This window comes from Sebastes fasciatus, chromosome 8 (assembly GCF_043250625.1).
Source record: "Sebastes fasciatus isolate fSebFas1 chromosome 8, fSebFas1.pri, whole genome shotgun sequence".
In the NCBI taxonomy this organism is placed as follows: domain Eukaryota; kingdom Metazoa; phylum Chordata; class Actinopteri; order Perciformes; family Sebastidae; genus Sebastes; species Sebastes fasciatus.
Window position 1 is genome coordinate 15,109,968 of NC_133802.1, and position 13,262 is coordinate 15,123,229.

Sequence of the window (13,262 nt, forward strand, 5' to 3'; positions counted from 1 at the left end):
CTCAGTGAGACACTTGGGCTTGCCTTTATTCCTTCCAGAAGTTGGCATTCGATGTCATCACTCATGTCAATAATTCTTCTGCTCACGGTGTCATTGGAGAGGGGTATTGACTGAATTTTGGTTGCAGCGGCTTCCCCCAGTAACTCTCGGCACATATCCACAGCGCTTGGCAAAATAAGCTCCTCTGCAATCATAAAGGGTTTCTTGCTACGAGCTACACGAGCAGCAACCATATAGCTAGCTTTCAAAGTGGCTTTTGACTGAGTTGTTAATGTTGTGATGGATTTCTGTTGTGCCTGAAGCCCGTCTCTTTTCCTTAGGAAATATTCTTTTGGCTTCTCGATGCATCCTGGGTGCTTTGTGTTTAAGTGTCTCTGGAGCTTCGATGGTTTTAGCGTCTCATTTGACAAGATTTCACCACATTCAACACATTGTGCCTTGGGCTCAGCATCATTGCCTGCCACTACGAATCCAAATTTAATGTATTCAGGGTCATATTTCCTCACCACACGCTTCGGAGCTTTTACTGGCGCAGGGTTGTCTCCCACATCACTTTTTCGCTTTAAAAACCGATCCATTTTGTCTCACTGCATCCGAGAATGTTAGCTAGCTAACAGTGGCAAACACGTTTGTCTCTACCTGATGATGTTTGGTGTTTTTACACAAGACCTATTGAAGGAGGTTGGGTCACACTTAATCATCGCGTCTTCGGGGTACCGCACATGCGCAGTAATATCTGCTCTGCACTCACCGAAATTGGGCCGATCTCAACGCACGACCGCAGCTCCAGTTACACTGCGCATGTGTTATACCCAATATAAGACCCGTGTCCGCCCGTGTCTCAGCCTCCTTCAATAGGCTTTGGTTTTACGGCAGCTGGCATCTTACCTCCTTTAGGTTTTACCTGTTCACTTTGCTAAATAATAATTAAAAAATAATCTAGTACCACTGCCTCCGCGGCCCACTAGATGGCGCTCTGCGGCCCACCGGTGGGCCGCGGCACACTGGTTGAGAATGGCTGCTCTAGAGGGCACCTCATCACACATTTTCTACTGGAAGGCCACTTCATCATGTTTTCTCTACTTAAAGGGCACCCAGGGGCACTTCATCGCATTTTCTCTACTGGAAGGTCACCCTAGAGGGCACTTCATCATGTGTTCATTAGCGTATTGTGAATGTTTTACCTAGTACTATAGCGTGACGTCTCTTATTGGGGGCAAATCTGGTCAGCTATGCTTCTATTTAAAAAAACAACAACACACCAGTAGCCTTGTGAGCCTGGCACCATTCAGGCAGCACTGCAGATGGCTTTGTAAAACAAGCTCCAACATCTACTGCCTGGATTCATATTTGATAAAAAAATAAAAAAAGACAGGAAGTGCTGAGACAAACTGCTTTCAGAATAACTGAGCTCCATTGCTTCCAGTGTGGAGGCAATCTATCGAAATGCAGAGTGATTTTGAACCCATGAAACCGAGCCGGACGTGATTCATGAGTCACGCATGTAAACAACAGTGTGTAAACCACACTGTGTAGGACATCGGTTCTGATAGAGAATTGGATTTATAGAAGATTAACGATTCACGGGAATGGAAGATTAGCTACAGACAATAGCGAGCTCTTCTGACCATTGACTAATTGTATTGTGGGTGCTCTGATGTGCACCAGATTAATGAACATGTGCTGAGTGAGTTCAGGCAGAATACTCTGTCAACCAGACCATGAACACATGGTTATAGGGCTATACTGCTCCATTTTATCTGCTCTCCTGGCTTATGTAGAACTTAATAAGGTTTTAATAAGGTTTTAACTGTACAACCCAGTGCTTCATCTCTCTCCTAATTCAAAATAAACACTATAGCCCACAATTAAGATCCTCATTTATCCCATCAATCATGTGACAACACAACAAAACAACAACCCTCGCAGAAAACAACGCAATCCATCATGAAGCGGAAAGTCATCAATCATACTCTTTGTTTAAAAAAACGCTAATAATAGCATAAAGCTGGAGTTCATTATTTTGAGGTCAAGAGGTGAATTCCTGAGGTCTTCCTTTTGGCCACGTCGGTACTGTATCAGCAGTTTTCAAAGATCATCAGGGGTAATAGCCTGGAGGTGGAAAACATCAGACTGATATTGAGTTTATATTTAACATACTCCAGTGGATATAAAATCAAGTTAACATTTATAGGAAAGGCCAATTTTACGGCCATGCTGGGCAGCTCTGCTCTTGCTTGACCATATGATTCAATTACTGACCAACTGTCTACTCTTCATCGTCAGACATTTACAGACACGACGAAGCCAACAGAAGCCACTGTGGCCTGAGTCTATACTGAAGGATGAACTACAGCAAGATAATTAATAGAATTATTACGCTGTCCCGATCTGTAAAATGCTCTCTGTTTAGAGTGCTGACTCATTCAACAAAATGTCCCTGGGAGTGACGACTTTTCACCATCACTATTAGCCTACATTTAGATTCATTTAACTGGGTGAAATGCCTATTTTTTTTTTAATAAGGTTATGGTTAGTGCTACTTAACAGCAATTAACAGCCAGAAAGGATTTAAAAGAGGACTGCAACCAGCTCAATTCAGATCCCTGACACTCTCAGAGTTGTTGTGCCATCTGCTGGATTCACAGATAACTGCAGCGGTGTGTTATTAGTGGGGACAGGGCTTCAGGACACATCCAACAAAATATTCTTTATATACCCTCATTCAAAATCTTAAAAAGTGAGAATGATTTGCACTAGACGTGTTGATAAAAGATACTGTCACCAGTGAGCCAGTAAGTGCTATTATTATTAAAGTTGTTAGGAAATACTCAAAATGTGTTTTCCCTCTAGTCTATTATTCATTGCACTATTTTTGATTATGGGGCCTATACACATTAATGAAAACGATATCTACTGCCATTTTAATGACAAAATGTGATTAATGCACTTAATTAATTTAACTAAGCTGGCTTTCTGAGATTATATATAGTTATAATCATGTGTAGTTTGTTTTTGTTTTTTGGGTTTCTTCTACAGTTCTTCCAATTACTCAACCATGCTGCATAGTCAACAGAATGTTATATTTGCATAGATAACCATTTTCATACATGGAAACCACAACATTATTTTTGGACAAATTATTTTTTAACTGGCAACTGAATTATAGAAACTATGGCAGAAGTATTCAGCTCAAGTGAAACATGCAATATATTTGCATGGAACAAATGTAACACAATCACAAGCATCTACATCTGCAGATACTGATGCGTCAGTCACAGTTTGGTTTCTGAGTTGTTGACGTTAGTGCAAAGTCGTGTGTGAGTATGGTAATGCTATATTTTATTAGAGTGTTATTTATTCAGAAAAGATTTAAGATTTAGCCTTATTAAGTAAGTAAGTCAGTATATTTAAGTTTTGGCAGCCTATGAGGTGTCAACAAAGTTTTGAGCTTATCAAACTATTCACTAAAGATTTAACAATGGTGGAAAAAGTTTTCAGATCCTATTCTTCAGTGGTTCCCAAAGTGGGGACCCCAGAGGTCCTTGTAGGGTTCCAGGGGGTCCCCAGCAAAAAGGGGAATCATTTATTTTCACAATAATTCCATCCATAATGGCATAATGTATTACTATTTTGGTCATGGTTTCATACACTTTCTGTAATAAAACATCTAAAAGCAAAAAAATATATATATCAGATAGAGGACCCTGGGACAAAATCTTATCAAATGGGGGTATGACGTGAAAAAGTTTGTGAACCACTGCTATATAGAAATAGCCTATACCTCAACATTAAATATAGTCCTTTACAAGTAAATGTCCTGCATTCAAAACGTTTACTAGAGAAGTATTATCAGTAAAATGTAGGCTACTTACATATAATTGTATAAAAATAAAATACGACAATAGTCCTACAAAAGTATTGTAAATACCGTGGCTGTAATAACAATAATAAATTAGCATGTTTAATCAAGGTCCCATACTGTTGTGTTTCACAATAAAACGATGAAAGAGATTAGATAGATAGATAGATAGATAGATAGATAGATAGATAGTAACTTTATTGATCTCAAGGGAAATTCAAGTTTCCAGCATCACAGTTCCACAGTGCAAAACATGTTAGTAAAAAGGCAGTAAAAAAGTTAGTAGTGCAAAGTACAACAAATATACCAGATATAAAATTACAAGGAGATGAAGAAAACTGTTAAAACTGAATATAGTGCAGGGTAACAGCTGTGATACACAACTATTAAAAAGGTGAATATAGCGCAGAAGAGACTGTTAAAAAGTGAATATAGTGCAGGGTAACTCCAGTAGCTTAGTCTATGAAAGTGCACTGTGTGCATTATTATTTATTAATTAATAACACTCTGCGTATCTGTATTGAATAAATGCATGTAAACACCGTGGAAAAAAACTCAAGTGTTTTCTTACCTGAATTACTGTTTTGCCAAACATTAAACGTCTAAACTGTTCATCTGTCAAATGTTTCAAAAGACAGGAAATAATGCTTCCAGAATCAAACATACATCCAGTTAATACGAATGACCATATTAACGTTAAAAAACGTTCATAGTGTGTGAGAAAATAATCATTTAAAGGGTCATTTAATTTAATTTAACTTTATTTAATTGCTGTCTTGTAATTGCTTTTCCCCATGTTGTCCATGTATCTGTTTTTATGTTTTTTATTTTTTCCCACTCACAATGTTGTTTGGTAATGATTTCCCAGAAGTCTTTATAAATATTTAAATCAATATCCTCCTCACAAACACTAACCATACACTTCCACGCAACACACACACACACACACACACACACAAACACACACACTTGTCTTTTTTTATATATTTACTGTATTGTTATTGTTGTTATTATATATATCTTGTCCTAATTGTTTTGTTATCACTATTATGTAGTCATATTATTTCTTTATATTACTCTTGTCTCTAGGTGGAGGCTTCAGATAAGCCCAGTGTTTTTTTTTGCCTCTTCCTGCACTGTATATTATTCATTTATGGTATGTTGTATAGTCTTAAATTGTGCAAAACAAATAAACAAACAATAAGCATTAAACGTCATGGTGGTGGGGGCAGCTTTATGATGTATGGGGGCAGCGCTTCGGGGTGGGCGGGGTTAACCCCGGTGGAGAGAGGGGCGGGGCTGGTTGAGAGGTGAGAGTTGAAGTCATTTAGTCTTTTGTGCCAGCAGAAGCAGCAGAAGAAGAGTTGGAGTCCGATCGATCAGCGGCGTCTCTTCCCTCTTCCCCGGATCCTTCTACAACTCCCTCCCGAACCTCTCCCCTTCCACCCCGGCCACCCTACCCCTCACCCGGAGCACTCTTCAAGGGACGGCTCGGTAAGACCTCCAGACGACAACACAGCAGCCTTTGTTTCTCTGTTTGCTCCCCCGCTCACAGTGAAGGACGGGCGGCGTGCCTCACTGCGCTGCTCCGCTCCGTAGGCCGCGGGCGCAGACTACTTCCTGGAGCGGGCCATGCTAACGACAGCTAACCTGGATGGGAAAATTACAAAATTTAACTTTATAGCCGAGCAGGAGTTTGCTGCAAAACCACTGTCTTTTAAAGTGTATTATTATATAATATTATAATAAATATCCCCGTAGTTAATCCTGTATTTAGTTGCTATAGAAACGTTGCGATGCTAACTAGCCTCCAGTTGTTGCCTGCGTGACTAGCTGTGATGCTCTCTCTTAAAATAGCATCTTAACGTCATTCATATGAGCCTTCTTCTTACTAACACTATCCTACACAAACTATTACACTCAAAGATGTTTTTAGCTTTTAGGCTTTAACATATAAATCCACAAAACTATGTCGCCACAGCTGTTTGACGCCAGGAATTAGCCGTAGCCCCCCCATGGAGACAGTGGCTCATTGTGCTTAATGTGAATGAGTGGACCAGGGCCAGTCTAACGTGAATTACTGGACTGAAGCGCCTCATTCTTGTAGCATGACTAGTTAACACCATGTTAAACTGCCTGCGTTGCTTCATTGATCTGCACTGACAGCAGCTTTTTTTTTTTTAGTAAACAAGGCTTTTCTTGCTCTACATGTCCTCACAGTTTCCAGTAGCTCACATTTCCCACTCTTATTGCAGACATTCAACCCAGTGACCAAAGAACCACTTTGTTGTGGCCAGTTTAAATCGTGGATTCAGCAGCAGCAATGGACTCAAGCCTGGTTGAAGGAGGACTTAATGTCACCTTAACCATCAGGCTACTCATGCATGGCAAGGTGAGTGTGGGGCTGCATGCAATGTTTGTAAATCTGAGTAAATAAGTCTGCAGTCACTCCATCTCAATGAAAACAAACATCAGTATTTCCTCTGCCAAAGACTGAATTGATATCTTTAACATGCATTTTTTTGTTCTCTTCTGCAGGAGGTTGGAAGCATCATTGGCAAGGTAAGTTGTGTTTACTGCCAGGATGATTGCTGTCAACATCTTGCCCCCTCCGATCTGTTTTGTAAATATTGTGTGTTTTTCCTTACAGAAAGGAGAATCTGTTAAGAAGATGAGAGAGGAGGTAAGATGTTTTAAAATAAAATAAAAAACGTGGGTAAACAAGAAGAAATGTGTCCATTATTTTTAGCGACGTTGACTCACGCATCATATGATAACAGATATTTCCTGTTTTTGTTCCGTGCAGAGTGGGGCTCGCATCAACATCTCAGAGGGGAACTGTCCGGAGAGGATCATAACCCTGGCGGGACCCACCACTTCCATTTTTAAAGCCTTCTCCATGATCATCGAGAAACTGGAGGAGGTTAGATCCGCTCGCTTTCATCTTAAATTAGACTGCAAACAGAATTGACACCTTTCAAGTTTTCTAACTCATCTCTTGTCATGTCACCTTCCCTCCCTCCAGGACATTAGCACCTCAATGACTAACAGTACAGCCACCAGCAAACCACCGGTCACCATGCGCCTCGTCGTGCCTGCCAGCCAGTGTGGCTCACTCATTGGCAAGGGGGGCTGCAAGATCAAGGAAATCAGAGAGGTTTGTCATCATGTGTTTTTCTTTTTGTAAAGTTTGTGTCTTATACCTGATTGGTCTTAACTAGGGCTGTCGAAGTTAACGCAAATTTGTTTTAACGCCGCTAATTTCTTTAACGCAACTTGCGTTTTTAAGGTTTTAGCAGGCTCGGTTTTAAATGTAGAGTGACGACTGGCATCATATGAAACTAGTAAACTTAAGGAATTTATTGGCACCCACCATGTCATACTAGCTTGTCGGGAGGGAGGTTAAGTAGCGCTCCAAAGTGACACAAAATTTTGGTGAGGAAAAACTGGCATGGCCATTTTTAAAGGGGTCCCTGACCTCAAGATATGTGAAAGAAAATGGGTTCTATGGGAACCCTCAAGTCTCCCCTTTACAGACATGCCCACTTTATGATAATCACATGCAGTTTGGGGCAAGTCATAGTCAAGTCAGCACTCTGACACACTGTTGTTGCTTGAGTTTGCCATGTCATGATTTGAGCATATTTTGTATGCTAAATGCAGTACCTGTGAGGGTTTCTGGACAATATTTGTCATTGTTTTGTGTTGTTAATTGATTTCCAATAATAAATATATAGATACATTTGCATAAAGCAGCATTTTTGCCCACTCCCATGTTGATAAGAGCAATAAATACTTGACAAATCTCCCTTGAAGGTACATTTTGAACAGATAAAAAATGTGCGATTAATTGTGATTAACTATGGACAATCATGCGATTAATATATTTGAATCGACTGACAGCCCTAGTCCTAACTCATTTTTCTTTGTTTGTGGATGTGTCTTTACAGTCAGCAGGAGCTCAGGTACAAGTAGCAGGGGACATGTTGCCCAACTCAACAGAGCGTGCCATAACCGTTGCAGGGACCCCACAGTCCATTATTGAGTGTGTCAAGCAGATCTGCGTCGTCATGCTTGAGGTACAGACATGTGATGATTTGTCATTGAGACTCCTGATGATTTATTATATTCTGTTGATGTGACTTCAATAGTCAACGGTGGATATTTCTGTGTTTTCAGTCTCCACCAAAGGGAGTGACCATCCCGTACAGACCCAAACCCTCAGGCTCTCCTGTCATCTTCGCAGGTGGTCAGGTAAACAACGTTTGTTTGCTCTAGATCCGTCGCTTGTGCCGTTTGTCCCGGCACTGTTTTTTGGGGGGAAATATTCACACTTTTTTTACTGAAGCACTTCTGGGCAAAGGAATTTAATAATACTCCAGCTATCACTGTAGTTGCGTGTGAGCTCTCTGTATCATGCCTGGCGTTGGTCCTGTAGCACACCAAGGACAGAGGACTGATGGATATTGAGGATACTGTGTATGTGACACTGCCACACCCTACTAAGTGTCGTTCTCTCCTTGCAGGCATACGCTGTCCAAGGGCAGCACGCCATTCCACAGCCTGATGTAAGTGAAGGGCCCTCTGTAAGTGATCCGATATATTTGCAACTTCGGTCTTCGGAAGCCATGCCACCTTCTTATTTCATCCCACTTTGACTCTATATTTTTCCAACCCTCACTGCCTGATATCCATTTAACAATTCCAAACATTATACTTATTTAACATTTTTATAACGATTATTGTTTTTACCCCTTTAAGGCTAACTCCGTGAGCTCCATGTTCCATCTCCTATTTTCCTCTCATCACTATAACCACTTAGAAAAGGGAAATAATTTCAAAATTTCAGCTTTGAAGTATCAACTAGATTTCCCTCACTGTTTGTTTGCTCTCCGCGTCCTTTCCTCCGTTGTTTCAACAGCTCACCAAACTTCACCAGCTGGCCATGCAGCAGAGCCCCTTCCCCATTGCACATAGCAACCAGGGCTTCCAGGGTAGGTGGACAGATTGAAAGAGGGAATGTGATTACTGTAGATTTGTAATAATCCACCCAGTCAACACTCTCATGGGCTTTCTTTGCGTTCCTTCAGCTGGGATGGATGCCTCTGCACAAACTGGCTCTCATGAGCTGACCATTCCAAACGATGTAAGTTGCTAATTTACTGCGTTTTGTTCTTTGCAGAGAAACATGATGCCGTTTTAATGCAGCTTATTTTCTTGCTGTTTATGTTTTTTCTTTGTGCTGATGGTTTTTCTTCTTCTCCTCCCTCAGCTCATTGGCTGCATCATTGGCCGTCAGGGCACAAAGATCAATGAGATCCGTTCGATGTCAGGGGCTCAGATCAAGATTGCCAACCCTGTGGAGGGCTCCACTGACAGACAGGTCACCATCACTGGCACCCACGCCAGCATCAGCCTGGCTGAGTACCTGATCAATGCCCGGTAAGAGGCTCTATGCTACTGCAACACATCCATCACAGAGCAGCACGTTTACAGGAACACAGCAATGTTTACAGGAGTTCAACATTCACAGGACGATAATAAGTTTCTTTAATTTATATTCTAGAGATTTCTTGCGTTAATTTGGCCTGCCAGTAGTCATGTCAAAGACTTCAGAAGTAGAGACACCCTCATGCTTATTAATAAGAGAACAGACTGGGAAACAAAATAGTTTTTTATTTACCAATGCTTTATTCGTATCAGACTACTATTACATGTTAAAGGCAGTTTTTACTGGTCACTTACTGGTAGGTAACAGACCTTTCCAATACTCTGGTAATAATCACATCACCCCACTTCCAACTGTAACTAGAATATAATGTTAAGTATGTAGGTTTTAAGTAAACCTAAAGCAAAGTTCAAATCTTCCTGTTTAGTCTTTTGATCAGTTTTTGTTTATTTTTTTTAATTATTTTATTCACAGTTTAAAATCTTTTTATTCCCTTTTTATCTTATTTAATTTTTTATAAAATTATATTTATTTTGAAATCTTTTTATTCCCTCTTACCTTTATTTGTTGTCTCTTATCTTATTTAATTTATATTAATATATATTTATTTATTTTGAAATCTATATTTTTCATCAATTTTAGTATTTCCTTTTTATTTATTGTTTGCATTATTCTTTTTTTGTTTTTTTACTCTTTACATTAATGCTGTCTTATCCACTTGTAAAGCACGTTGAATGGCACTAACCTGTATGAAAGGTGCTATACAAATAGTGTGATTGATTTTATTGTGGGATTAGAGTGGGAGGAGAGGTAATGTATTTATTATTGAGCAGGTCCGCTTTTACAGACGGGAAGTCCCATTCGGAGAGGATAAAAATGGTAGGAGGAAGTGAATAATAAAATATTTGTCATGCTCCAGACTTATCGGACTTCATTTTGGGCGTCATTTTTGTTATGGCCAAAATGCAGAAGGTAGCTCGTAAGAGTCGAGGGTGTCCTGCGGGAAAATCCTCTAGCACAGAACTCAAAGCTAATGAAACGCAACAAATATGTCTTAACATTTAAGCTTGCTGTATGAATCCGATATTAAGGTATTAAATTCTTCCTGTTTTTGTTGTTGTGCTCCTCAGGCTCTCTTCTGAAGCTACTGGACTCGCAGCCAACTGACATGGAGGATCTTCATCAGCACCTAACGTCACCCCTCCCCCTACTTTTTACCAAGAGGTCCCTTATTGAACTTAATGCAAAAACCAAGTACTCTAAACTCACTGTTTTCTCCTCTGCTTCGGTTAGACACCTACTCCGTTGTAATTACACCATTATCATGATATTGGTATTTTATTTATTTATTATGTTTTTAAATTCCCTTTGCTTATAGTTTTTAAAGACTTCCTCCTGTTGTATTTTTTCCTCTTATTTTACTGTATATCTGTATGATCTTCTTGATATAGGTAAAACGTTTTAGAAAAATCTGAAAAGGCATAAAATGATGTTTTTCTTATGTCAGATTTTTCTTAGAAAATGTAAAAAATGAAGAAAAAAAGACACGATAACATTATAGATGGACTGTTCTTTCCCTTTTAAATATCTATTTATTTTTTATTTAATACACAGCTCCGTGTAAGAGTAGAATTCATCGATATTTGCCATCTTCCTATTTGAAGCTGTACTTCCTGAATGAGGCATTGTGGGTTTAACGGGTTTCGGTGGGTGTAAATGATCTCCAGGTGACGATGTATGCAGGAAAATCCTTTTTAGTCGGAAGGTAATTCATCCCTCGTTGAGTGCGGGTTCAAAGGAGAATTTTAAGCTACGTTTTGTCTCACCTCTAATTTGCCGAGTAATTGTTTTGTGTCATTCCTGTGTTTCCATCCGTTTTATTTCTCGATCAGGACTTTTGAGCATTGTTGTGTATTGGATTCTGATAAGGGTGGGTGGGCGGGCCATGGTCTCCAGGTGTGGGCCTGAATGAGAGGAAAATATTTTCTTTTCTCTGAAGTTACTAAGACCATAGTAATGACGATGATGAGGATGATGATAATAATAACATTGAAATGTTTGTTTTAAATAGAGAAAATATTTTTTTTAACTGCAGGGCTGGGGAATGCTGCAAGGGGCAAAAACTACAAGACATATTGGTCTTTATAAGTATATTATGCTGAGGTATTAAATTATGATTAACTAGAAGGAGAATTATAGAATTAACACTAGTTTCCTGCTATCTTTTTTTGCCTGGGTCAGATTTTATTTTTTATTATTCTTTGCAGGATGAAGAAACTCACGTTTTTGTGCACGTTTTCAAACTATTGTAGATCTGGGTGCAATGAAATTGTTGAAGAAATGAAATGCAGAAATAAAAAAGATGTGAAATGCTTAAACATTTGTATGTTGTAATATTTACGTATTCATGAAGGCAGCCGACGAGACAAATAGATTTATTAATAATCCATAAACATGGTTCTGTCTCATGGGAGGAATACTTTTTTTTAACATACAGGTGTAAAAGTTGTAAGTTAAAGTTCCTATTGATAACATTTTGATTCAGAAAAATATATATTTTTTAAATAATACATCTACAGAGCCTTTAGAAAAGTGGTGATTAAAAGTATGGCTTTTCCTGAAAAAACTGATTGTGAATTAATCATTTTTCAAAATTTTGCGGGTCAACAATTAATGTTTTGTTTATCTCTGTTAAAGATATCAGACGTTCGGTTCCCACATCTAGCAAGACTTGTGAGCAAATAGTATAACGTTGGTATCACGCGGTATCTCTGTCGTCAGTTAGTGTGGAAAAAAACAGATAAATAGCTGAAATTGACAGTAAGTGCCTGGCAATGACTTGTGAAGTAAATGCAATGGAACGAGGGAGAGAGAATGGGACATCTAGTGGCTGAATGTTATCAATATTATCAATAGCACCTTTAAGAAAAGACACTGGAACAGTTTGGACATGCTTAAAGTCATTGAAAATAGTCATTTATTTCTCGTTCAGCTGTCTCATGTGATGCAGCAACAGCACAAACTGTAGCTCTGACACGACCCGTCTTTTTTAAACAAACATAACACTGCCCTTTTTTTTTTTAACCAATACATTATTTATTGTTGCTCATAATATTTTTGCTTTCGATATAATTCCTATGTTACAGGTACAATGTGCAATGCTGTATAAAAACAAAACATTTCTATTTAAACCCAAAGGATACTTACTGTTCTACTAGTAACCACCACAGAGAAGTGCTCTATTCCTTATCTGGCTACTTCTGCAGTTATCTTAAAGGGTAAAAATGAACAGTTGAGGTTCTTATGAAGCTTATGAACGTCATGAACTACAGGAGTCCTTTTGATTCTTTACTTAAAGGGGAACTCCACCGATTCAACACATCATGATTTAAAAAGTTGTATAAAGCCTTTTGTGGTTTATACAACTAAAGTGCCTCGTGTGATGTCATTTGAGTCAGCATCAGTTGGGTCTGAAGATGACAATTTTTAAAATGAAAATAATCGAGGTTTGGAGTTAGAAAGAAGTGAGGTTACCAGACCTCTGTAGCCCGCTTCTCATCTCTGCTTGAGGCTAGCGGCTCGAGGCTACATTAGCCGCTGCTAGCATAACACAAACCGAATATAATGGTGCCTTCAAATGGGGTCGTGTTTACCGTGTTCACTAGAAGAGTCCATATGAACGACCCCCTCCTGTGGTAGTCACGACATCATAAGTGGAGAGTTTCTGAAAGCTCAGAGTTCACGACTTGTGACGTGTTTGTTGACGTTTTCAGAAGTGGCGGAGGCCATGGAAGTTCATTTTTCGGTACATAATATGTGAATTTATTGTAATTTTAGTCGTATATTGTTTTTCTTCATAATTTTATAATATGTCTAAGGAAAATGTTGAGATTCCCAATGGCCTCGTCTTTTTCCTCTGTCATTATGCCTTTGCATTTCCTGCATTATGTT

At 39.1% G+C, this 13,262-nt stretch overlaps 1 protein-coding gene across 2 annotated transcripts; it reads left to right on the forward strand.

The window, feature by feature from the left end:
- Nucleotides 1–5,208: 5,208 nt before the first annotated feature.
- On the forward strand, nucleotides 5,209–11,689 carry pcbp2 (poly(rC) binding protein 2). 2 transcript variants are annotated; one of them, XM_074643731.1, is made up of 13 exons: nucleotides 5,209–5,356; nucleotides 6,118–6,254; nucleotides 6,401–6,424; nucleotides 6,513–6,545; nucleotides 6,669–6,785; nucleotides 6,888–7,019; nucleotides 7,813–7,941; nucleotides 8,042–8,116; nucleotides 8,389–8,430; nucleotides 8,784–8,856; nucleotides 8,953–9,008; nucleotides 9,135–9,304; nucleotides 10,442–11,689. In XM_074643731.1, the coding sequence occupies exons 2-13, from the start codon at nucleotides 6,186–6,188 to the stop codon at nucleotides 10,476–10,478; spliced, it is 957 nt and encodes a 318-aa protein (XP_074499832.1). In that variant the 5' UTR covers nucleotides 5,209–5,356; nucleotides 6,118–6,185; the 3' UTR covers nucleotides 10,479–11,689. The 2 variants fall into 2 exon arrangements, with proteins under 2 accessions (XP_074499832.1, XP_074499831.1); XM_074643730.1 differs by having other exon boundaries at nucleotides 5,216–5,356; nucleotides 8,389–8,448; nucleotides 10,442–10,858.
- Nucleotides 11,690–13,262: the final 1,573 nt, after the last annotated feature.

Excerpts from the sequence above, each read along its gene's own strand:
- pcbp2 (XM_074643730.1), top strand. The coding sequence starts at position 6,186 with ATGGACTCAAGCCTGGTTGAAGGAGGACTTAATGTCACCTTAACCATC. Across the intron at positions 7,020-7,812 it reads AGATCAAGGAAATCAGAGAG|TCAGCAGGAGCTCAGGTACA; the intron begins GTTTGTCATCAT and ends GTGTCTTTACAG. Across the intron at positions 8,117-8,388 it reads TCATCTTCGCAGGTGGTCAG|GCATACGCTGTCCAAGGGCA; the intron begins GTAAACAACGTT and ends CTCTCCTTGCAG.